The sequence below is a fragment of the Lactuca saligna genome, chromosome 3 (genome assembly GCF_052625555.1).
Source record: "Lactuca saligna cultivar CGN05327 chromosome 3, ASM5262555v1, whole genome shotgun sequence".
Taxonomy (NCBI): Eukaryota; Viridiplantae; Streptophyta; class Magnoliopsida; order Asterales; family Asteraceae; genus Lactuca; species Lactuca saligna.
Window position 1 is genome coordinate 74,101,577 of NC_136419.1, and position 25,583 is coordinate 74,127,159.

A 25,583-nucleotide genomic window follows, 5' to 3' on the forward strand; every position below is an offset into this window, starting at 1 on the left:
CGAAAAATGCCAGTTTTCATGGAAAGAGCAAACACATTCATATGGAGTTTCATTTTATTCGTCATTGTGTTGAAAACAAACAAGTAGATATTGAGTTCATTTCCGACATTCTTACAAAACCGCTAGCTCGAACCAAATTTAAGGCAATGCGTAGCTTAATTGGGATCGAAGAAGTCTCTAGAAGGATGTAGAGATTTGGGGGGATTGTTGGAATCCTAAGTCGAGTAGGACTTGAAAACCAAGTAAACTTGAGGCTTAAGCAAGTTGGTTTAAGTTTCCTTATCTAAACCTACTCTTTACCACTAGGCCAAAAGCCTTTTGTCTGATGTTCTTTTTAAGTACATATTCCTACTTAATAATAAATACTACATATACCATTTTGTGATGTTATTATACATGTAAAAACGGTTAGGTCTTAATTAGCTCTTGGTAATGTAAGCATATTGAGAATATTTTCGTATACAACAAACGTGAGTGAAGCAGAAGGAAGATTTTTGAGAAGATTTGCTGTGATGCCTTTGTAGAAACCACGTACACCCTCCAACCTACAACCCAACATTCACTATACTATCAAACCGAATTATAGACACACTATCACTATTTACTATATACTATAACATAACATAACACGTGTATTCATATTGCACTCACTTAGCAGTCTTCTTCACCACATGCCAGCTGTCCACATATCTTGGAATCCCATCTATACCTGGCCTTTGCTAAAATTTTAAACGATTTCAAAAAAAAAAAAGTTCAGATATATATAAAACTCGAGAAACGGTGTAGTCAAAAGCTCGTTTACCTGCAAGCGAGAACGAATAACCTGAAAAACGTTACACCATTTAAAATGATGAGAATTAATTAATTAAAAAAAAAAAAAAAAGTTACAAGTTTTAATTAGTTTGTGTAATTGGATATTTAAAAACCTGAAATGGATACGTGACAAGGATAGCAGCCAGTTTAGAAGAAGCTCCTAACGTTGCATAATCAATTGTCGTCTACAAGAAAAATCAAACTAAATTATATTTTTTATAAAAACAAATTTTCATTTTAAATCTTCGATGTTGTATATATATATAATCGTTTATTTATATGAATAACCAAAGTTACCAATAAATCAGCACTATTGGAAATCAACACGCTTTGTTTAAATCTAGAATTGACAAGAAATTTACGCAGCTCCTCATATGCAGTAAATTGAATAGCTCCATGACTCACTTGCTGCATATATATTTACACGCAAATTGTATTTAAACATTCATGAAATGTGACGATGTTTTTAAATGGAAATTCAAATATAAATAATAAATTGAAATTAATACCAAATCTAACCAGAATAAGACCAGGCGCAAGCCCTTTGTATAACGCCTTCCACCCTTCGTCTTTCACAACGGTTTTTAAAGCGTCTGAAACCATTCAGCAGATTCGATAATCAAATAAATGTAAAATTTATGTTTTTAATTTAAGATTCAGAACACTGAACACACCATGGAAACCAGAATATGGCTGAGTAAGATGCTGAGGAGTTTGAAGTTGTAATCTTGTTTTCACAAGCCAAATGGGATTGGTTAAAAAACATACCTGAAAAAATATGACAATTTTTTTTTTTTTATCATAATTAAGGTAATATATATTATATATAAAAAATGAGATTAAAACATTAGAAGAAGAAACATACTCACCAAACCTCCGGCTTCTGCAGCTGAAGCAAGATGAAGACCTGGGGTTAGCTCATCTCTATTCTTTAGATACCTTTGTTTAGCTTTGCTATAGCTATAAGAAAAGGAGAAGATTGTTTCGATTTCCTATAAGCAACTCCATTAAAGTTTAATTCTATCATTGATGTGAAATCTAGAGTCTAAATCACTTACAAGAAGAAGTATAAACCCCAAGAGATAGTGGAGCCAAGAACAGCAGGATAAAAGCCACCATAGAGTCCTCTGAGACCCTGAAAAGGATCATATCAAGTGATTCAATCCAAAATTTTAGGTTTTAAAAGGTAATTAAACTTCTCTATTCAATCCTAGAATACGAACATCGCGATTTCAATTGGATTCAGTAGCTTTAGGCACATACATTTGGTTTACTTGAGCTATAAAAGTGTCACTCTTGGAGAGAATACAGAGAAATTGCAATTAAGAATCAATGAAGTTTAGGAAAGTAACCTCTGATCGAGCTATGGTGAAGAGAGCCTGACGAGTGTTCTTGTAGCTCGGGAGATGAGGGTTTTGACCATCATTAACTGTTAAAAATCGAGTACAAGTATTAGGTTTTCTTATTTGTGACAAATTCAGTAGATTGGTACTAACGCACCTTGGAATCTGGTACGAACGACGTCCAGGGGATGCGAAAACGTGACGGTAGTAAATCCGGCTACGGATCCAGCGGCGGCGTTCTCCCACTGCCAGTGTGCCGCCTGAGCGGCGGCCATCTTTAGCTTTTCCGATAGCGGTTGCTTCAGTAGCGTTCCTTGTGAGAAGAAAAGAAAAGGCAGTTTGGTTGGCAATGTCGGTCTCCAGAAACATGTACTTGTAAGTTGCAAGTTGCAATTACCGAAGATATTTAAAGTTTTAAACCAACGTTTTAAAATTTGGTTTTTTAGTTGATCCTTTATAATAATTATTTTCTATTTAATAATTAGTTCAAACGGCTGTTTTTATTTTTTTATAATTTTTTTCAAATTTTTAATTTTTTTATACCATTTTTAGCATATTGATTCAATCCGATTTTTGAAAAAACCGTTCGATTTAATCCTATCAAGAACTTAGCATAAAGTGGTTATTGTTGAGCCGTTTTAGTCCCCGGTCCGATTGGTTTTTAAATCATTGATTTAAACTAGGTTTATACACTTGCGTCGGGCATGATTAATAAAAAAAATAGAAGAAGGTCTAGATAGGTAATAGTTCTCATTTTATACACTCCGGGTTAAGGTTCCAATTTGTACACATTTAGTTTTTAATGTTTTTCTTTTGTTGCAAAATAAATCATTATTATTTGTGTGCACATTTAGTCATTATGATCTATTTTCTTTAGATTTTGCTAATATGACATCCTACGTGAGACAATCATTAATGAAGTGTTCTCATATGTGCTCATCCCTCATCAGTAACCTACGTAATTCATGAATCAATCAAATAATGTTGGTGTCATAGGTGTTGTTTGTTTGTTTTTCTGAAGCCAAAATGTATGTAGTCTACGGATCACATCTACAAGCATCTGCAACAGAAGAGGTAGACCAAACGTCTGTAGTCTGCAATAAGATGATTATTTAATTTTTAATGTCTGCAGACTGCTGAAATAAACTGAATTTTAAATAAAATAATTTTACAAAATTAAAATGATTTTTCAATACCAAAGTTTTAATAATAATAGTCATACAACACTGAAAATAAAATTCATGTAAATAAATTAGTCATACAATATATACAAATTGGTTTTACAATAACAATTTTATTTAAAACAATTCAATCTATATTGTGCATCAACTGCTCAACAATTCAATCTATATTGTGCATCCACTGCTCAACAATCTTATCTTCAGCCTCATCAACGACCACATTGTTATTTCGAAATGAGACATTGAGTTCATAGTATCGTGCGAAATGCTCATCACTCGGTCCTTCTTTCCTTATAGAATTATGAAGTGCGAAACATGCCATGACAATGTTTCTTTGTGTAACAAATAGGAATGGTGTCATCCTCTTCAATATAGGGAATCATGCTTTCAAAACACCAAAAGCACGCTCAATGACATCCCGAAGTTTTGCATGTCCATGGTTAAATTTTTCTTTATTGGTCAATGCACGCCTTTAACGAAAATCTCCAAGCCAATACCTCGCATTACGATAAGGCGCCATAAATCCTTGAATGTGTGCATATGCGGCATCACAAAGATAATATTTATCTGTAAAAAAAATCAAAACACTAATCAATTTTCAAACTAAGATAAAAATATTTAAAAAACCAAAAACTTTCCTGGTAGTTGAAACGAGAATGATGCTTGCGAATCGACTACTGCTTCTGATGCTTCTAATAACATTTTATACTCACGCGTTACCCCTTCCCACCCGACTATAACAAATGTAAAAATCATATCGAAGTCACAAATTACCAATACATTTGGTAACAATCTCACTTTCTCTACTTCTATATAAGTCTTGTTTCTTAGCAGGGATAACAACATGTATCAAAGTGTCATCAAGTGCGCCAACCGCCTCTTTGAAAACCCGTCGTAGCCTCCTATTATGTCATGGAATGTTTGGATTTAGATTAAAATAAGTTGATAATATAACGTTTTGTGCAAAAAGCATCATTTTTTCCAACACTTCATAAAAAATTTATGAATTGTTTGCTTCCACTGTTGAAATCTCCACTTGATAATCATATAATGTTGATTATGGACGATCATCATAAAAAACATAGCCATCTTTTCCTCATCCAATACATGTTTGTTGTCCTTTAGTGAGTAATTTGCTCTAAAATGAGCACATAGTCGTACAAAAAAGTCACGGGACATGCGTAACACTTTAACATATCATAAACAATTACGATATAATAACTCTAATGTGTATTCATGTCCCGTCATTTCTGAATCATTGTCCCGCAATCGTTTCACACTCCTCTTTCAAAAATAACGGATGTAAAAGTACATAAGAATTACAAGAAGCTCTTTTAATCGTGATCCATTATGAACCTAAAATCAACAAAGTAGAACTTTAAAAAAACATTATATTAATCATATTTCAAGTACAAAAAAAAACATTACATTAACCATATTTCAAGTAGCAAAATAACACTACATTAATCATATTTTAAGTAGCAAAATAACACTACATTAATCATATTTCAAGTAGCAAAAAAACATTACATTAATTATATTTCAAGTAGCAAAAAAAAAAAAATATTACATTAACCATATTTCAAGTAGCAAAATAACACTACATTAATCATATTTCAAGTAGCAAAAAAAAATTACATTAACCATATTCCAAGTAGCAAAATAAAATCAAATAGTTCCAACAAAAGCAAAAAGACCTAACAAATAGTTTCAACACAAGAAAATTCATCGAACACTCATTCCGTAACATCCATAAAATCAAGCCAATTTAAAACTTTTTAAATATCCAAAAATACCATTAATTATTACAAAGTGTTTTCAAAATAGTTTAAACATCAAAGTTTCCAAAAATCGAAATCATAAATCGAGGAAGTGTACGGTTACGCCTTCGTCTTCCCGTGGTCATCCGTTGTACCTGAAACAATAATTGATAAACGTAAGCTCGAAGGCTTAGTGAGTTACCTCCAAAATACCCATATACACAACCATACACATACAATAACAAACAACATACTATGGGTCCAATCATCTATCGGGATGGGATACCCCAGGCCCTCAACCATCGGGTTGGAATGCCCACACACAACACATATATAACAAATAATATGGGTCCAATCATCTATTAGGATGGAATACCCCAGGACCTCAATCATCATGTTGGAATGCTAACATACTATGGGTCCAATCAACCATCGAGTTGGAATACGCCAGGCCCTCAACCATCGGGTTAGAATGCCAACATACTATGGGTTCAATTAACCATCGGGTTGGAATACCCCAGGCCCTCAACCATCGGGTTGGAATGGCAACATACTATGAGTCTAATCATCATCGGGATGGAATACTCTCAGCCCACAACCATCGGGTTGGAATCCCCCCCCCCCTCCCCCCCATAACCAATCAAACATGTGCACCTATATCAGATAATCATATAACAATCTATAAAGACAACATACTAGGGTCCTATCATCTTCAGGATGGAATACCCTCAACTACCAATCAATCATGTGCACACATAACATGTAATCTCCTACTAGCATACAAATAGTTAGACCAAACTATAGGTCACTAAGCATAACCGCATCCGATCTACCAGGATACGGATCTAATAGATCACGACAACATATAACATCCTATCTACCAGGATACTAATCTCACAGATCATAACATTATATAACATCCTATCTACCAGGATAGTGAATTAACAGATCATAACAACATTGACATCCTATCTACCAGGATAGTGATTTAACGAATCATAAATGTCATTGCAAGGAAATATAAAATAAGATAAAATCAAAAAATTTATTTATTTATAAAACGCGGAAAACTTGTCCCTACAATGCAAATACATATGAAAACTATGTTGCTACATATTTCTAAGCAATATATTATAACTCTTAAGTAGCAGCTCACAGTTATGATCATCGAATCATGCGATCGAAATCCATCTCTTCGAGATCAGACTCAGCCTGCTCTTTCTTTAAACTTCCTTTCTCTTCTTTGATCCTTCAAAACATCAAAATGTAATCTTATCACATCATATATTAAGAATCTAGAAATAGGAACTTAATAGAGTTAGATAGTGGACCTACATGAAGCAAAGTCAAACACTTTGACATTACCATCCTTGTGGTCTTTCAGGTAAATACAGAAGCTTCGCATCCAATACCCTTTCTCTTGTCAATAGAAGCAAACAGATTCTTTTGGAATAGCACACGTGACAATCTCAGACTTAGTCTTTCCCTTTCCATTAGGAAGACTTTTCTGGACTTCCAATGTTTCCATTGTCAATGTCCATGGAAATTTGGGAAACAGATCTTCTAATAAAATTTGCTTTACCAGTGCGCCAAACCATTGCTGATTCAACAACAATTAGAAAATATGTAAGATCAATAAGGGTCACATCGTGATATGTCACATATTAGTCTTTAATAAAACTAACCATACGACTTGGGAAGTGACTGAAAAACCAAGTCAACAACCAACTTTCTCGGGAAAACAACACCCAACATTCCCAGGCTGTCAATATGCAACCTCATCTCCAAGACGTGAGCACATACACACTTTCCATCTCCGTGTTTGCTTGTCAATAGGGTTTGAGTGGCCATGAACTTTTCAAGTCGACGAACATGTGGGTCGGGGAGAATTATTGGAGGAGGTGGAGGAAGTGAAGTATGATTTCTGGGAACATCATCTTCATGAGGAAAGCTTTTTCCAAAAGATTTGGGAAGACCATAGTTTTCAGAGCTAGACATCTACAAGAGAGAAATTCAAGTTAAGTTGATTTAAGTCCTTAATATAACACCCAAATGAAAAATTAAGGCTAGGGCCCAACACAATAATTTACAAATCAGAAGAGGGATGTCGTAATCCAATTGTAAACTATCTGTTGATAGGTAAATGACGATTTATCAATCCCACCTTGAAAATTTTTAAACGAATTAAGTTTTAAATGAAACTCCTAGATCTTTTGAGATTAATTGAACTTTTCAATGACATGTTTAATCTCGATTATGCCCTTCAAGTTTGTGACTAGGATATCGAGGATCACAAACAAGGTGTGAATAACCATACAAATTAGCTTGGTACTCTCGAAGTCATTTATCACCTAATCAATGTGCTGGTTAACCATACACGCTCCATTGATCTATGACCAACTATGAGCTACCCATTGCCATCCTTTATTAGTTCACATTAGTGTGCCGATTAACCACCCACGCTCCACTAACTGACCAATAAGGTGCAATGTGCAATTTCATGGATTAGTATCAAATTCACATTTTTCCTAAGTAACTAAGATTGAGAATTTATAAGGGTTTGGTTATTTTATAATTCATTATACTTTTAATGACGGTTTAGTGTCCTATCCTACCCGTTCGGATAACGACCCTCCACTAGTCAAGGGTGCGGTGGGTAAGAATGAATACCCAATGGCGGTACAGGCCGCTTCCTTAAACACCACTTATAGACCAACTTCATGAATGAGGTCTACTAACGGTAAGATTGACTTTTTATTTATACATATATAATATATTAAACTTTTTAATTTTATATATTATAAGGGTGTATATTCACATTTAAAATATTTGATGGTTTAAACTATTAATAAATTATACTCTTAATATAATTAAAATTAAACCATATCATTATGGATTTAATCATAATCTCTTAATTAAACATTTAATTAACTTAATAAAATCTAATTGAACTATTCAAAGAACATCAAGGTTATAAAAACTCATAACTAAAAACTATTTAATTAATTTTTATGTTATGAACCTAAGAGTTACACATTTTGAAACCTTTCAATTATTAGAGTTACTGTTTCTTAAAACATACATTTTAAGTTCCAAAACTTGAGTGCATGTTTTGTAACTCTTGAAAAACGTTTGGATTCCAAACTTGATCACAAGTTGTGTAACTCCTTAGAAAAAGCTTTTAAGTTCCAAAACTTGATGGCAGATTTTGTAACCTCTCAAAACCATTTAGATAAAATTTTAACCAATAAATTAATCATATTATCTTTTACCAATTTGACATAATTACAACTCATGTAGCAAGATAAATCAAATAATACAAATAATTAGTTTATTATATAATCTAGTAATTGTTTTATAATTTGACAAGTTATCTTTTAATTGCATGAGGATAATCATTACCTTATAAGAAAAATGAATTTTAACAGTCCAAAACAGTTTGTGGTAATGATCCTAATCCAAAAATAGCCAAAAACTTGAAAATATGCACACAGATGATCCACCACATCGTGGTAACTTTGACTATGTCGTGGTCATTTGCCAGATTCCAAAAACGATTTTCTTTTGCTTTGAACAAACAACCAATGCATCTATATAATAGAAAACACCCATGGATCTTATACTACTGTTGGGTTTTATGTACTACAACATCCCTATGGTGCACATGTGACCCTAATGCTTTGGAGCTAAGTTTTCTCTAGTTATACATGCAACAAAATTATCCAAAGCATGAAACCTATAACTAGCATACAACATAGATATATGAAACATAAAAACTAGTTAGATAATTACCTCTTATTGTAGCTTGAAGAATTTGGCCTTTTAAGAGCTTAGCACCTCAAGTGTGATGCCTCAAATGATTCACAAAATACCATAAGCAAATGGAGGATAATGATAGAGAGAGGCTAGGAGCACAAAAAATTGGCTAGGGTTCTACGTGGAACTCTTGGGTGCCAATTTTGGAGCTAAGGGTTACATTTATAGTGTTGAAATCCTTGAGTTTCAACTTGTAAACCCTAATCCACTTCCTTGAGCCTTTAATCCAATAATCCATATGATAATCCCTTTGGACTAAATCTTCATGGACTCCACAAAGATTTAGTCCACATAATCAACATGGATCATTAGCCCAAACTATAAGTGTCACTGACATACTTATCAGTACCCTGTTAATTTAATTAGTCTCTTTTGATCACTAAATTAATTCCAAATTAATTCTTGATCAATACTAATTAAATAATATGATTTCTTAATTAATATATTATACTTATAATATATTAATAAATCACAAATAACATCGTTCTCAAATATCATTCCTATCAAATTACTTTGGAGAATGCAACCTAAAATGGACCATGCTACCATCGGGTCAAGTATATACCAATTATAGTTATGGGCTTAGATACCTAATCCAACAATTGGCACCCCATGTAATCCTACAATATCCTTGATGTACGTCCTTGTTAGTTTCTCCATTTTGTCTATCTCTTTTATTGGTAGGAAGTGCACGGATTTGGTTAACCTATCGACGACTACCCATATGGTGTCATGCCCACCAGTTGTCTTGGGGAGTTTAGTTATGAAGTCTATGGTTATCCGCTCCCACTTCCACTCAGGTATATGTGGTTTTTGTAGCAAACCCGAGGGCTTTTGATATTCTACTTTGATATTGGCGCAGGTCAAGCACTTACCTACATATGTAGCGATTTTTGCCTTCATGTTTGGCCACCAATAGAGTTTCTTGAGTTCTAGATACATCTTATTAGACCCAGGATGAATGGAGTACTTGGTCTCGTGAACCTTGTCTTTGATAATGTCTCTGTAACCGCCGAATCTCGATGTCCAAATCCGGTTCATGAGGTAATAAGATTTGTCACCTTTGTACTCAAGGTTTTTATCTATTCCCCGAAAGGCTTCACTTGTGACGTTATCAGGTTTCAAGGCTTCAAGTTGCACCTCCTTGATCTGGGTGGATAGATGTGAATGTATAGTTATTGTTAACAATTTTATTCGGCGGCCCGAGTACTCCTTTCGACTTAAAGCATCTGCTACTACGTTGGCCATGCCCGGATGATAGCAAATTTTGCATTCGTAATCATTTAGTTGTTCTACCCATCGTCGTTGTCTCATATTGAGTTCTTTTTGATTGAGAATGTGTTGGAGACTCTTATGGTCAGTGAAGATTGTATACTTTGTACCATAAAGGTAGTATCTATAAATCTTTAGGACAAATACTACTGCTCCTAATTCTAGGTCGTGTGTGGTGTAGTTGATCTTGTGAGTCTTGAGTTGTCTTGAGGCATAGGAAATGACCTTTCCCCATTGCATGAGTACACAACCTAGACCCTTTTTGGATGCGTTGCAATAGACTACAAAGTCTTCTGTTCCTTCTGGAAGTGACAAGATTGGAGCACTACATAAATCTTGTTTTAGTGTTTAGAAGGCAGTTTCTTGTTTATCCCCCCAGTTGTAGATCTCTCCCTTCTGGGTTAGGGTAGTAAGTCGCTTTGCTATTTTGGAAAAGTTTTGTATGAACCTTCAGTAGTAGCCAAAAAGGCCTAAAAAACTAGCAGATTTTTGTCGGTGTCCTCGGCGCTTCCCAGTTTTCAATTGCCTTGATTCTGGAGGGATCCACATGTATCCCTTCTTCGCTAACCACGTGTTCCAAGAAGTCTACCTTTCGAATCCAAAATTCATACTTTGAAACTTTTGCATATAGCTTCTCCTCCCTTAGCATCTCCAAGACCTGTCTCAGATGTTGACTATGCTCTTCCTTACTTTGCGAATAGATTAAGATGTCATGGATGAACAATATCATGAATTTATCTAAGTAAGGTCGGCATATGTGATTCATTAGATCCGTGAATACTATGGGTGGATTAGCCAATACGAAGGGCATCACAACGAATTCGTAATGGCCATAACGAGTCCTAAACGTCGTCTTAGGAATATCTTCCTCTTGGATTCTGAGTTGATGGTACCCCTACCTTAGATCGGTTTTTGAGAAGTAACCCGATCCCTGAAGTAGGTCGAACAGGTTGTCAATTCGGGGTAGGGGATACCGGTTCTTGATAGTGAGTTTGTTTAAATCCCAATAATCAATGCGCATACGAAATGGTCCGTCTTTCTTCTTTATGAACAAAACTGGTGCTCCCCAAGGTAAGAAGCTTGGTCTGATGAACCCTTTGCCCAACAGTTTGTTCAGTTAACTAGACAATTCCCACATCTATGCGGGGGCTAATCGATATGGTGATTCGACTATAGGGTTGTCTTTAGGAATCAAGGCGATTCTGAACTCGACTTATTGCACGGGTGGTACTCCCGAAAGGTCTTGTGGGAATACATCAAGAAAATTATAGACCTCCGGAATGTCCTTGATGTCCTTCGCCTCTTGCTTCTCATCAAGAACGTGATCTAGGAATACATGGTACTTCTTGCGTAGGTACTTTTGAGCCTTGATGCAAGAGATGATTCGGAGGTTTATGTCGGGTTTTTCACCATAGATGACAAGGGTTTCATTATTCGGTAAGTTAAGTCAGATGGATTTTTCATAACACATGATATCGGCATGGTGAGAGCTTAACCAATCTATGTCATCAATCACATCAAAACTTCTTATTGTAACAGAAAGTAGGTCGATTTGGAAGGAGTGATTATTTAGGGTTAGGGTGCATCATATGTAAATATCTTTAGTGCTTTCAGTTTTTCCATTTTCCATTTCTATTGTGATATTTTGTTGAGTGATTGAGGTTTTTGTTTCAATATGTGTTTAAACTTGTGGCTCGTAAAACTCCTCTTCGCACCACTATCGAAAAGTATGCATGAATATGAGTTATTGAGGAGAAACATATCGGTAACCACAGTGGGGTCCTTTATTTCTTCCTCATGCACTATTTCCAAAACCCTTTCGACGCCTCCGACATTTTTGTGCTTTGCCTTTGGGCACTCCCTTTTGAAATGCTTTGTCTCATCACATCCGTAACACGCCTGAATCACCCTAGCATTAGTGGCTTGGGTGGTCTGTTGTGCTTGGCGCCCTACAGAAATGGGCGGTATGACCCTTCTGGTTGCAATTGTTGCAGTGCATCTCCCGGAAAGCTCCATTGTGATGGAAGTTGCACTTGTTGCATTTTGGCAGATTCCCAACATATTGTTTGGCTGGTGCTGGGGCAGCAGGGACGGTGATGGCATGGACGGCCACATTTTGTTGTCTTTTGATAGACTCCTGAGTTGGATGTCCCTTCTTCTTATTCCCAAACTTTTGCTTGTTATCTCCCCTTTTTGGTTGCTCGGGTGTGGGGGCCATAATTCCTTTTCGGACTCCCTGGTCGACAAGAGTTTGTGCCAAACGTTTGGTACTGTCGTAGGTGGTTGGGTTGGCAGATATGACCATTCCTTGAATATGGGGGGATAGCCCCCAGATGTATCGTTCCACTTTCCTGGCTTCTGGGGTGACCATCCTGGGGCACAGAACTGCCAAGTCGTTAACCTGGCGGTGTAAGTAGTCACATAAGAGCCCATCATGGTATGGTTCCAAAGCTCTTGCTCCGGTTTTTGAAGTTCGCTTCTTGGGCAGTACTCTCCCAGCATCATGACTTTCAAGTCCTCCAAACTCATAGAGTTGGCCACAACGAGTGTCAGAGTCTTAACATGGCTATTCCACCAGGATAAGGCCGAGTCAGAGAAGGTACAAGTCGTGTGCTTGAATTTATATTCGTTCGGGCATGAACAAATTTCAAATATGGATTCGGTTTTCTCAAATCATCACGTCAATGTGATGACACCCCGTCACCATGAAACGTTCTGGGCTTGCAGTTCATAAATTTTTTGTAGGAGCACACTCGTTGGTGCCCTTGACTTTCACTAAGATTGGAGTTGTTGGCACCATTCCCGCTCCTGTTTCCATTTCCGTTTCCATTTCCGTTTCCATTCCCGTTCCTATTTGTGCCATTGCCGCTAGTTTGTGCCATGGCGGCTGCCACTACGACTGTCACAACGGCTTGGAACATAGTGAGGCCCATTGGTGGAGTTGCTGTTGGTGTGGCTGCTGGTGTCTCGTAGACATGTTTGTTAGTTCTGCATAGTGGCCTTCTTTTGCCATAAAGATTAAAGATAGAATGATGGTAAGTCCTTGATAATCGTTATGAATCGGGTATTATCGAAATAGAACGTCTCAACTACATGTTTAGTTATGTCTCACCTTTATTGCAACTTATAAACATCACAATAAAATAAATACAACTACTAAAATAAGTAAACGATTGCATAACAATTTATGAATTTAATAGTGATACCTAATGAAATAAGATGCAAACCATTTCATTGATAATGATTTATAGTAATACATAGTTTTGGAAAATTGGACCTCCATAGAGTTCTACAACACCTGATACTCAAAATAAAATTTGACAGCATAACAACCCTTAGAATAGTGTAATCACCAATGCTTACTCATAAATCCTAGTCTATAACAAAGGTCAAGTAGCATAAGAACTACTCATGGCGAGTGGTATCCTGCGGTCCCCGGAGTGTAGCCATGAATGCCCGCATCTCCTTTGCTTCCTCTGCAAGTCCTCCACCCATCGAGGTTTCGGGCCCTGAAATGGTACCTCTGTAAGTAAGATCTCAGGTCTATGAAAAGGAAGTATCCTCTTCTGAGGAGTGCACATCCATGATAGTATTAACACATAAAAATCATTTTAATTTACTCTTTAAAATACGACATACATTTGTCTGTCGTAAATCATTGATATTTTACGATATATTACATAAATTTTATGATAGACTTTTATGTCTATCATAAAAGTGTTGTATTTCGTAATTCGTCTGTCAAGAAAAACTTTTTTTCTAGTAGTGGGGTATGCCTATATTTGTTGGGCGTTAGAACTTAAAAAGAGAGGATTCTTGTCAGAGAATGATTGAATGAATCAACGATTTCATCAGTTAGGGTATTTACCCCCCCCCCCCCCCCCTTGAATTTTTGGACGTAAAGCAATAGAATATGATGTGAAATAGAAATTTTATAGTAAAATGAGTTAAAATCCATACTGTGTCATATAAGGGAATTGAAAAAAATCAGCAATACTTTATACAACACATAATATTTAGTGACATTTATATCAATATACCACTAATAATAATAAATATTAGTGGCATAAAATGTTAAAGTGCCATTAAAAACAATAATTTTATAGTGGCATATAAAATGTCACTAAAAGCATGATATAATGGCACAAAAACATATGCCATTAAAAAAATGTATTTCACTAAATGTCATTTTGTTTGTAGGGTTAACTTTGTGATTCAAGTCTACTAGTTCTAGTTGGCACAACACATATCATCCGAGGAAGCAAATTGATAGTTATGCCTGCTCCAATCTCAATGCAACATTAAATAAAAAAAATTAGACATCCAACAATTTTATTAACTATTGATTAAGTTGGTAAGTGGTAACAACTAAGAAAATCTATTTCCTATAAGTTTTTGCAAATAAAACTTCCAGAATCAGTCATACTGTGATTAGATTAGACTACATATGGAGACATAAAAGGGATAATGTCACTGTAGCACATGGAACTTTTTACATTTGGCTAATTTGGTCCTTAAAGTTTTTTTTTTGGTACATTAGACCAGTAAAATCGTAATTGACCTTTTAATTACACCATTTTATCAACTTTTAGAAGGTTTCCCGGTTATACGATGCCATTTTGTCAATTAATATATATCTTTTGTCTAATCCGATGCCACGTGAGATATGCCACATAAATTAATGATATACAAAGCTTAAAGCCTTTCATTTTCAGCTATCAAACTTCACTCGTCTTCGTCTTCATTATACAGCTGTAAAAGAAACTGATTTAGGGTTTGTGAAGCATTCCTGTGATCGAGCTGAAAGAAACAAAGAAGTCATAGCAATGGCACAATCGGTACCTAATGGACTGTTTGCGATGGTGGAACTCAACTACCAAGGGGTATTTAATTGAAATCCTTTCTCTTACATTGGTGGTGTTAAAACCATCTTCAATGATGTTGACTTTTCTTTTATGACTTATTCTGAGTTTGTGACCTTCTGCGAACGTTTCATGCATGAAGAGTGTAAAAAGTTTTACTACTGTGAACCAGACATGTCCCTGATGGAAGGGCTTAATCCCATTTCAGATGATGTGGAATATTCTGCTTTTATTTTTGATTCTTATGGAACAGATGCTGTAATTTCGGTTTATGTGGATCATATTGGGGTTGGTGTTGATGGGTGGCATGATGATGAAGATAATGATGATGATGAACATGAGTCTTGTATTGATGATGAAAATGAAGACAACATAGATGAACTTAGAAATGTTGCCTTTGAATTTAATGAGGATGTAGTGCATATGAATAGGACATCAAATGATCCTTTCTTGAGTAAGTTATGTGTTGATGATGAGGATGCAAACAACATTGTAGATGATGACAATGGGAGAGAAGTTGAAGTTAACATACAAACTCATTCCATATTTAATGAGCTATTACACTGGAAAAAACAAAAACCAATTCTAGGGATGTGATTTAAGGGTCCAGGGCAAGTAAAATCAATGTTGTGTAACTATGCTATAGCTAATCGATATCAATTGTGTTTTGAAAAAATGATAGGACAAGATTTTTGGTGAGGTGTAGCAAGGGTGCTTGAACATTTAGATTATGGGCTTCCTGGATGAGTGATGAAGAGAGTTTCCAAATCAAGTCACTAAAAGCTGATCATAATTGTGCTAGGAACTTCAAGTTTGGATCATTGGTGACATATGCATGGATTGGAAGTCACTATACCAAAGAGATTGTAGAAAGTCAGAAAATAAGTGGAAGGAAGCTTAGGTTAAAGGCACTGGACAAGTTTGGTATCCAAGTTAGTATGGGGCAATGTAGAAGAGCAAAGAAGTATGCATTGAAACTTGTTGAAGGTAACCTTGTTGAACATTATGGTAAGCTATGGCCATATGGTCATGAGATTTTAAGGACAAATCCTAGGTCAACTATGAAACTAGATATGAAGGATGGTCCATATGGAAAGAAATATTTTAGCAAGCTCTATTGTTGTTTTCAAGGAGTTAAACAAGGTTGGATTGAAGGGTGTAGAAGGGTAATTGGTCTTGATGGATGTTTTCTTAAAGGTTTTTTTAAGGGAGAATTGCTTTGTGCTATTGGGAGGGATGCAAATGACAAGATATACCCTATTGCTTGGGTAGTGGTTAATGTGGAGAACAAGCAGAATTGGAAGTGGTTTCTAGAGCTTCTCATTGATGATCTACACTTGAATTTAGGAAATGGTTTTAGTTTAATGTCATACCAACATAAGGTTAGTATTTTACATAGTAATGCATTTATGTTAATTTTACACTATCTAAATTAAACCTTTTTACTACTATAGGGTTTGATAGAGGCTATTAAAGAGTTGTTGCCATATGTAGAGCACAGGCAGTGTGCTAGACATATTTTCCAGAATTTGCCGAAGATATTTACTGGTGCCATATATCATACCTTGTTTTGGAGAGCATCTAAAGCCACAACTGAGCATGCTTTTAAAGTTGTGATGAAAGAAATTGAGACATTGAACTCAGATTCCCATCAATATCTCATGGAGAAGGATCCTAAAACATGGTCAAGAGCTTTCTTTCAAACTGGAAGGTGTTGTGATGCAGTTGAAAATGGGTTCTCAGAAAGTTTTAATGCTATAATAGTAGATGCCAGGAAGAAGCCCATAATAACCATGTTAGAGGAGATAAGATTATACATGATGGATAGAATCTACAACATGAAATTAAAGGGACAACAATGGGGAAATCATATTTGTCCAGAGATAACGGATAAGGTGAATTTGCTTAAAAAAGCTCAAAGGCATTATCAAGTACTACCAAGTGGATTAAACCAGTTTGAGGTAAGGGGAGCAATAGATGCATATGAGGTGGACTTAGAAAGGAAAACATGCTCATGTAGGTTGTGACAATTGAATGGATATGGATGTGCTCATTTTGTAGCTAGCATATCCTTTCTTAATAGGGATGTAGAAGCCTATGTAGACAACATATTTAGCACAACCACATTTAGGAATGCATACAATTACAGAATTTCTCACATGAATAGCAGTGACATGTGGCCAGAGACAAACTATACTCCACCATTACCTCCTATTAATAGAAGGATGCCTGGTAGGCCAACTACTAAGAGGAAGAAATTCACTACAGAGAAACAGGAACACACAGGGTTTCTAATGCTGGAAAGAAAATCAGATGTAGTATTTGCAAGGAGATAGGTCACAACAAGGCCACTTGTCTACATAAAAGGCCCCAAAAGTTAAATGTGAAGAAACAGAAGAAACAAAGTATGTGTGAAGCAAAATGCAGGACAGGTAAAACAATTTAAAATATAAGATTAATTACATATAATTTGTTACTAACATAATTATATCATGCCATGTAGGGTAGTACAAGTGAACCACAACAACATGAAGAGGTTGAAATGACTCCAATTGAGATGGATACTACTCAAAATGATATGCAAGTTGCTCCTACTGATGTTGAATCTAGTAGTGCAGGGGATTTTAGTCATTATATGCAGTTTACTCCACCTAGATGTTATGAAGGTGATGAGGGTGTTATGTGTGAGGAAGCTGATGTGGTTGAGGAAAAGGGTATGTTGGTCATTTAAGAACGTATGAAAGAAAAAGGGCATTTTGGTCATTTAAGTATTTATGAAAGAAAAAGGTTATGTTGGTCATTTATTTATTTATGACAGATAAGGGTATGTAGGTCATTCATTTATGTATGCAAGAAAAGGGTAATTTGGTCATTTAAGTATGTATGACAGAAAATGGTATTTTGGTCATTTAAGTATGTATGACAGAAAAGGGTATGCTGGTCATTTATTTATGTATGACCGAAAAGGGTATGTTGGTCATTTATTTATGTATAACATGTAGTATGAAAGTATGTTACTATTTTAAGTAAAATCATTACATTTGGCTTTGAATATTTATGCATGGAAAAAATTGGAATAATGTGCATGCATGGGGATTTTTATATGGTCCCGGATATAGTTTTTTAATGGCTTTACAAGTCCCATTTTTTCATTATTAGAACAATTCAAATGGTCCCCATACACATAGTGTACTTCCACATGGACCACTCCCTAATTTGTTCCCAAATTTAAAACATTCACAACAACCAATCTAATTAAATATATTTGTTGGGAATATAGACCATGCATATGTTTGATAAACATCATCTGATTATACAAAATGCCCTACAATTGGGACTTTGAATATTTTTTTACATTACTTATCATATGCTCTTTCATTATGGACCTACCACCTTACAACATCAACACATTAAGGTTGATAACCCCAACTTATAACTAAAACCAGCTTCAATACATACAAAATGCCCATAATTATTGACTTTCTAGTCTGCCTTTACAAAAAATACAAGGGATCCCCAAAAAACAAAAGCTTACACTAACTAACCAAACTAACTACATTGACCCCCCCCCCCCCCCTCACTTCAAAACACATAGGGCCAAGCAAGCAAACAATAGGGCAACTATCATCCTGTACCTGCCTATTGCCTTCCTTGCATCATGAACTTCTTTTTCACTCTTTGCCACCTTATACTACTCCTGTGACAGCAGAAACTCCACTTCAGCAATCATTCTCCTCAATTTGTTCATCTCAAACAGTTCATCTTTGGCATCCAGTTTCTACTTCAGAGAGTATAACAGGTTTTTGTAGTACCCGTCTACTTGTTCTTCATCTTTCCATTCAAAGAAGTTACATTTCCTCAACCTAGTATGAAAAAAGCCAATAAAATTAGGGTTTGACTGACAATCACAAATCAACTACCTTTAATATACCAGCGAAATGGGTTTTATTCACAGTGATCGTCAAGAAGCAAATAAAATTAAGGTTTTTAACAGATGAAACAAAATACAAATACACCATTATCGTCTTTACAGAAAGAAACAACACATCAAACCATAAAATACTACTAACTTATCAAAATCAAGAGAATCGGGACCTACCATACTGTTTTGACAATTCTAGAATCGCCTCCTAGGGTTTGTTATCTTCCAACAGATTCGTTCTTTAGCTGGAACGCCACAATCACAAACCTTTACCCCTTCTTGCGACTGAACATGAGTGACATGTAGCTGATTCCTTGACGTCGAAGAGCTCGAAGACATTCTTCTTTAGGATGGAAATAGTCGGGGAGGGAGAAGTCTTTGACTTTTCAGAGAAGGGTAAGTAAAGATTTAAAGGAGGTCTGAATGAAGGTTTGAATTAATAAGCCTATATCGACAACTGGACTACTTCGACACATAAGCTTCCCACGTAAGCTTATTGGACACATCAACGGCCACATAAGCATTGTAACCAAGAAACCTTCTAAAATGGTGTAATTAAAAGGTCATTTACGAGTTTACTGGTCTAATGTACCAAAAAAAACTTTAAGGACCAAATTAGCCAAATATAAAAAGTTTCATATGCTACAGTGACATTATCCCGACATAAAAAGTTAGTTTTCAGCAAAGAGACGTAAGAAATTCTAGAAAGACAAATTTTTAGTAACTTCATAGTTAGTCTGCGACATAAATTGTAGCTTTACTTAAAAAGTAAAATATTGTAGAAAGCTTATATGGGTGTATGCAGTGAGCTGTACGACTTTCAGATCTTAGAGATTGTAATGTTTCCTCGCTTACCTGTAAATATTTCCTCTGCAGAGACTTGAAGGATCCCATTGGCATCTATACTAAAGCAAACCTCTAATTCTGATCTCCCATCTGGTCCTAAAGTCAGGATTTTAGTGGAAAAATCAATGCGCTTATACAAGCAATCAATTTCGATTGAATTTAGTGTGGTTGATGATAAGTCTCTCTTTGCTTTCTCACAAGCAACTTTCAACCTAGCTAATGCTCTAGGATTTCCGCTAATGTCCTCGTTGTGTTTTTTCTTGAATTCCTTAGTGCAGTGATTAACAAGCATAATATCAAAATCCTCACCACCTAAATGAGTGTCGCCCCCAACAGCTTTGACATCAATAACACCTGTGTTACCAACTGTCAAAAGAGATATATCAAAGGTTCCACCACCCAAATCAAATACCAGTATGTTCCTATCCTTCTGTCATATAATTGTGTTGAAAATATTATGAATTAATATACAATCTTATATTTATTTTTATACGTATATGTATATAGTGTATATGTATAAGTAAATGCAGGTGTGAAGCGCGGACCTAAATAGGGTCGGGTTAGATCCGTTTCAATGATAGGAGGTATAAAAGAAGAGAGAGAGTGGGAAGAGATCAGATAAGCAAGATATTTTTCATCTCGTTCTTCTCTCTTATGATACAAGCTCTTTCAGTTAGGGTTTTCTTAAAGATCAAAACGATTGAGTAGTAGATCTGTTGTATTTTTCCTGATCGTTCTTTATATTCTGTTGTGTTACATCTTGTTCATTTATCTCTGATAATCATTATAGATTAGGGCTTGAGTGTTTTGTTATGAGAGTAGAATAGGGTTTTTGTAGTGAGGTTTTTGATGTATGTTCTTGAAAACCTTTTGTTTCTTTGTCCTCAAATGATATAAGAAATGAAGATGTTGGGAAAAATGTGTTTGTAGTTTTTTAACAAATTGTCAACACCTCATTTATCAAAAGCATTACATTTAGTCCGGCTATAACTGCTGCTTCCTTTGTTGCCTCTCGTTGCATGCTGTTAAAATAAGCAGGAACAGTGATCACAGCATCAGTGACTTTCGTCCCAAGAAATTCTTCACAAGCATCTTTCATCTTCTTGAGAACCATGGCCGATAATTCTTCAGGTGCATATTTCTTTTCTTCACCCCTGAATTCGACTACAATAGCTGGCTTCTCCGAAGGTCCTTCAATGACCTTGAAAGGCCACGACTGTATATCCTTCTGCACTTGAGGGTCACTAAACCTGCTCCCAATCAAACGCTTAACATCTGAAAATTTAGAGGATTCCAATTAGCGTGATGAATGAAGTTATATTTATAAGTGAATTCAAATTGAGGAAGAAACAAAGCTGTTTTGAATATAAAACTTGCCATATACGGTGTTCGTAGGGTTCCTCGCGATTTGGTTTTTTGCACCCTCGCCTACCAAGACTTCTGTGTCGTTGAATGCTACGACAGATGGAGTGATCTTGTTTCCTTGTTCGTTAGGTGTTATCTCCACTCGATTTTTGTTGGAAAGCCAGACACCAGCACATGAATACGTCGTTCCAAGATCAATGCCAATTGCTGCTCCTTTTACTCTTTTAGGCATATTTGAAGCAGACATGGAAAGACAAGGGTAGGAATCGAAATAAATCACTAGAGCAGATAATAAGATGATGGTATCTTAATCTTGAATACGTTTGAAAAACCATGCATTTATATTCGAACGAGTCTTAATTTGCAATTGAAGTTCATGACACAGGTATCGAACAGACCAACTGTCATATCCAGATAATAGGATGATCTCCAAGAGTCGTGTACATTCCCCAAGAACTTCACTAACGTTCGTCTGGATAAAGTGTAGTCGGTTGCTTTTTCCATGAGTCGTGTCTTTTGGGTGGTTTATACATGTATATCAATAATCAATAATGGTATATATATATTTTTCTTCTTCATTATTTTAACCTTTCAAAATTTAATGATATTATGATGCAAAACCAGCTTAATGAAATTTTAGACGACCACGACCAAAACCAGCTTTTCTTGAACCATAAATTTAACACAACCAGAAATTTAAGAGCTAAAAATTTAACAAAGTCAATCTACCGCTTTGTAACATATCCACCCGGACTCGTATTGTTAATAAAAATAAGTGTAAGCGGGTAATTTTATTTAAATTCTTATATTTTAATTTTGAAAAAATAATAAAAATAATAAATTTTGACAAAAAAAAGACATGCAGTTGAAATTACACGGTTAGACTTATTTCTATAAGCATGTAGATTAATAAGTTACATGTTTAGTTGACATTTTACTACAAGAAATGCACCCTCTATAAGTCGTCTCAACAACTTAACCTATCCTGACGACAAGTTGTCAGACATTGACTAATTTTCTTTGACCTTGACGTCTATGTCGAGGACATGTCGTGGCAATAGCTTAGGCAGGAAATGAAATAAGTTACACAGTTTTCTTAAAACCTATTCTTACGATATTCTTATGACATGCTGTCGGTATAGGTTACAAGAAATATAATTTCTATGTATTTATATTTCATGTTGCAATAAAAAGTGACGGTGTTTCTAGAAAGTTATGTCGACGACAAGTCGTCGGTAAACCATGCTGACGATCCGTGTGAAAGCTACCTCGACGAAAGGTTGTTGGTATGTGTGTGTATATATATATATATATATATATATATATATATATATATATATATATATATATATGTAGTAATTTACAGAAACAATAAAACGACGTTGTATATCTTAATTGTTATGTCGACGACAAATCGTCAGTAAAACATGCTGACAATCCGTGTGAAATCTATCCGTACGATAAGTCGTCGGTACAAAATTTTATCCTTTTGTTCTTTTTTTTTTCTTTCCGATTTACATAAACAACAAAATGATGTCGTATATCTTAACCTTATATCGACGAATTGTCGTCAACATAGGGTTTTATGGTATGGTATTGGGTCAGTCAACCCTCATTTGTAGTGTCGCACCAAAAAAAAAATCTCTCTTGATCATCGACGATTCTCGTTCTTCTCCAGTGGCAACGTCGACCCTTATGTAACTTCTAGGTCACTCTTTCATCTCCGGCTTCCCTCTTTTTCTGGTTGGATTTTGAGATGTTTGGGTTTTTTCTGGTTTTGCTTGGTTTCCCGTTAAGGTAGTCGCCAGAGGACCACCGACGACGACACTGAGTTCCAACAACCACCTATTTCCAGCCACCACAATAGGAGTTGCATGTAAGGTTTTTTGATTTCTCGGTTTTTTTTTTTTTTTTTTTTTCCTGATTTAGGGTGTTTTTTGGTGACCACCAGCCACTACCACAGGACCACCATCTACATCCACCACAGTAGGAAAACATATAAAGTTTCTAGTTTTTTCTTTAGTTTTATCTTTGATTAGGTTATTGTGGTATCTATTTAGAATCTTTGACTAGGTGATTGTTGATATTGATGCTTGTATGTATTTAGAATATTTTATTAGGTAATTATTGATGTTGAGTGGTTATTTTGGATGTATAAAATGTATAATATGTTATATGATTGTGTTATTTGTTTAGGTTTGCTAGTTCAAGTACATATAAGATGAAGTGATAAATTGCTTAATTGATATGTGTTTAAAGGTTTTGTATTTAATTCCATGATAAGTTCTTAGTGATTAACTGACAAGTGATTAATGTGTTTCTATTTTTATAAGTGCTTAATTTGTTCTATAAGTGGATTCTTAATAAATAGTTGCTAATGAGTTGTATTGTAAATTGTTTAATATTGTTAATGACTTAATTATAATCATTATGACTTCAGTGATAAAATGTATAATATGTTATATGATTGTGTTAGTTTTTTAGGTTTAGTAGTTTGAGTTCATATAAGATGAAGTGATAAATTGCTTAATTGATAAGTGTTTAAAGGGTTTGTATTTAATTTCATAATAAGTTCTTAGTGATTAATTGACAAGTGATTAATATGTTTCTATTTTCATGATAAGTGCTTAATTTGTTCTATAAGTAAATGCTTAATGAATAGTTGCTAATGGGTTGTATTGTAAATTGCTTAATATGCTTAATATTGTTAATGACTTAATTGTAATCATTATGAATTTAGCTTAATTAGGTAATATGATTGTTTAAAGTACAATGTTATAGTTGAAAAACAACAAAAGTAATTTGTTATAATAGAAAAAAAATATATTTAAAGTACAATGCTATAGTTAAAACACAAATATAAGATGCTATAAATACTATAAATATGAAAAAAAAGTGCAAATAGAATGTTTTATTAAACAAATAATAAAAGTATGTTGCTATTAAAGAAAACCTAACTAGAAGGGTTATTAATAGCAACGTACTTTCATTATTTTGTTTATTAAGGCATTTTATTTTTATTTCTCTTTTATATTTATAATAGAAAACAAAAAAATATTTAAAGTTTAATGTTATTATGTATAATCTAGGGTAAATGGCACAAAAAATACTCTTTTTACACAGAAATTTGATTTTGACACCGTGTTTTTTTTTTTTTTGTCAATTTTGATACTGTGTTTTCCAATTTGTTACAATTCTGACCATTTGACCGGTTAACCAGGTTGCACTGATGTGGCATGATGACATGTCAGTTTTAATGATGTGGCATGCTGACATGATATGCCGACGTGTCAAAATTAAATTTTTTTTCTCACAAAAAACACTAAGTTTTCATTTTTTTTTTCGATTTTGATACTAAGTTTAATTTTTTTCGTTCAACTTTGCCACTATGTTTTTTTTTGTTCCAAATCAATCATTTTTTCCAATTTTGTTCAATATTGACAATTTTCTATTTGAAACCGTATAAATATTCTTTTAATATATTTAAACCGTATAAATATGTTTTTTTTTTTTTTCATTTAAAAATCATAGTTTTGTATAAACACATTTTTTTTACACTCAAACCATTTTTTTTGTATAAATATGTATTAGTTATATAAAAATTGTATTTTATATTAAATATGCAACTTTAAAATGTGTTTGGAGGTTTGGAGGCGTGTAGTTGATCAAAACTCGGATATCAAGTTTGCAACCCATCAAATTTTTACATCTTATTAGAAGTTTATGGTTAGTTTGATTCTCATGATATAACTAATGCTTTGAATGTAAGAAAAAAAACACCTTGTATCTAAATAAAAATGTGGTTTTTAAAAGAAAAAAATATGTTTATATGGTTTAAAATGTAATAGAAAAAAATATATCTATACGGATTAAAGGGAAAATAGACAAAATTGAACAAAATTTGATAAATGATGTTCGATTGGAACAAAAAAAAACATAGTGTCAAAATTGAAATAAAAAATTAAACTTAGTGTCAAAATCGAAAAAAAGTGAAAACTTAGTGTTTTTTGTGGAAATAAAATCAATTTTAACACGTCAGCTTATCATGTCAACATGTCACGTCATCAAAATTAACACGTCATCATGTCACGTCAGCATGTAACCTGCTTAACCGGTCAAGTGGTCAGAATTGTAACAAATTGGAAAACACAGTGTCAAAATTGACAAAAAAAAAAAAAACACGGTGTCAAAATCTAATTTTTGTGTAAAAAAGTGTTTTTTGTACCATTTACCCTATAATCTAATAACTAAATTATTTAAAGTAATTTTATTATAAAAAACCAATAACAAAAAAAAATGAAAATAAAATGATCTAATGATAAAACTAATAAAACTACATTGATATTAAATATAACCTAACTGTAAAGGTTATTAATAGCAACATACTTTTATTACTTTATTTA

General features: G+C 34.4%; 3 protein-coding genes across 3 annotated transcripts; 1 reads left to right on the forward strand and 2 right to left on the reverse strand.

Moving 5' to 3' along the window:
* Positions 1–264: 264 nt before the first annotated feature.
* On the reverse strand, positions 265–2,523 carry FOLT1 (folate transporter 1). The gene is made up of 11 exons (XM_078985398.1): positions 2,314–2,523; positions 2,166–2,242; positions 1,872–1,948; positions 1,683–1,773; positions 1,488–1,581; positions 1,333–1,406; positions 1,111–1,221; positions 927–998; positions 803–823; positions 652–719; positions 265–545 (listed from the first exon to the last, which is right to left on the reverse strand). Exons 1-11 carry the CDS (start codon positions 2,429–2,431, stop codon positions 416–418), a joined length of 933 nt encoding a protein of 310 aa, XP_078841524.1. The 5' UTR covers positions 2,432–2,523; the 3' UTR covers positions 265–415.
* A 13,267-nt stretch (positions 2,524–15,790) lies between these two features.
* On the forward strand, positions 15,791–17,879 carry LOC145035692 (uncharacterized). The gene is made up of 5 exons (XM_078984201.1): positions 15,791–16,429; positions 16,502–17,063; positions 17,109–17,365; positions 17,551–17,761; positions 17,866–17,879. The coding sequence occupies exons 1-5, from the start codon at positions 15,791–15,793 to the stop codon at positions 17,877–17,879; spliced, it is 1,683 nt and encodes a 560-aa protein (XP_078840327.1).
* Positions 17,880–19,701: 1,822 nt separating this feature from the next.
* On the reverse strand, positions 19,702–21,427 carry LOC145035693 (heat shock cognate 70 kDa protein-like). Its single transcript, XM_078984202.1, has 4 exons — positions 21,193–21,427; positions 20,789–21,090; positions 19,825–20,245; positions 19,702–19,706 (listed from the first exon to the last, which is right to left on the reverse strand). Exons 1-4 carry the CDS (start codon positions 21,425–21,427, stop codon positions 19,702–19,704), a joined length of 963 nt encoding a protein of 320 aa, XP_078840328.1.
* Between the last annotated feature and the right edge of the window lie 4,156 nt (positions 21,428–25,583).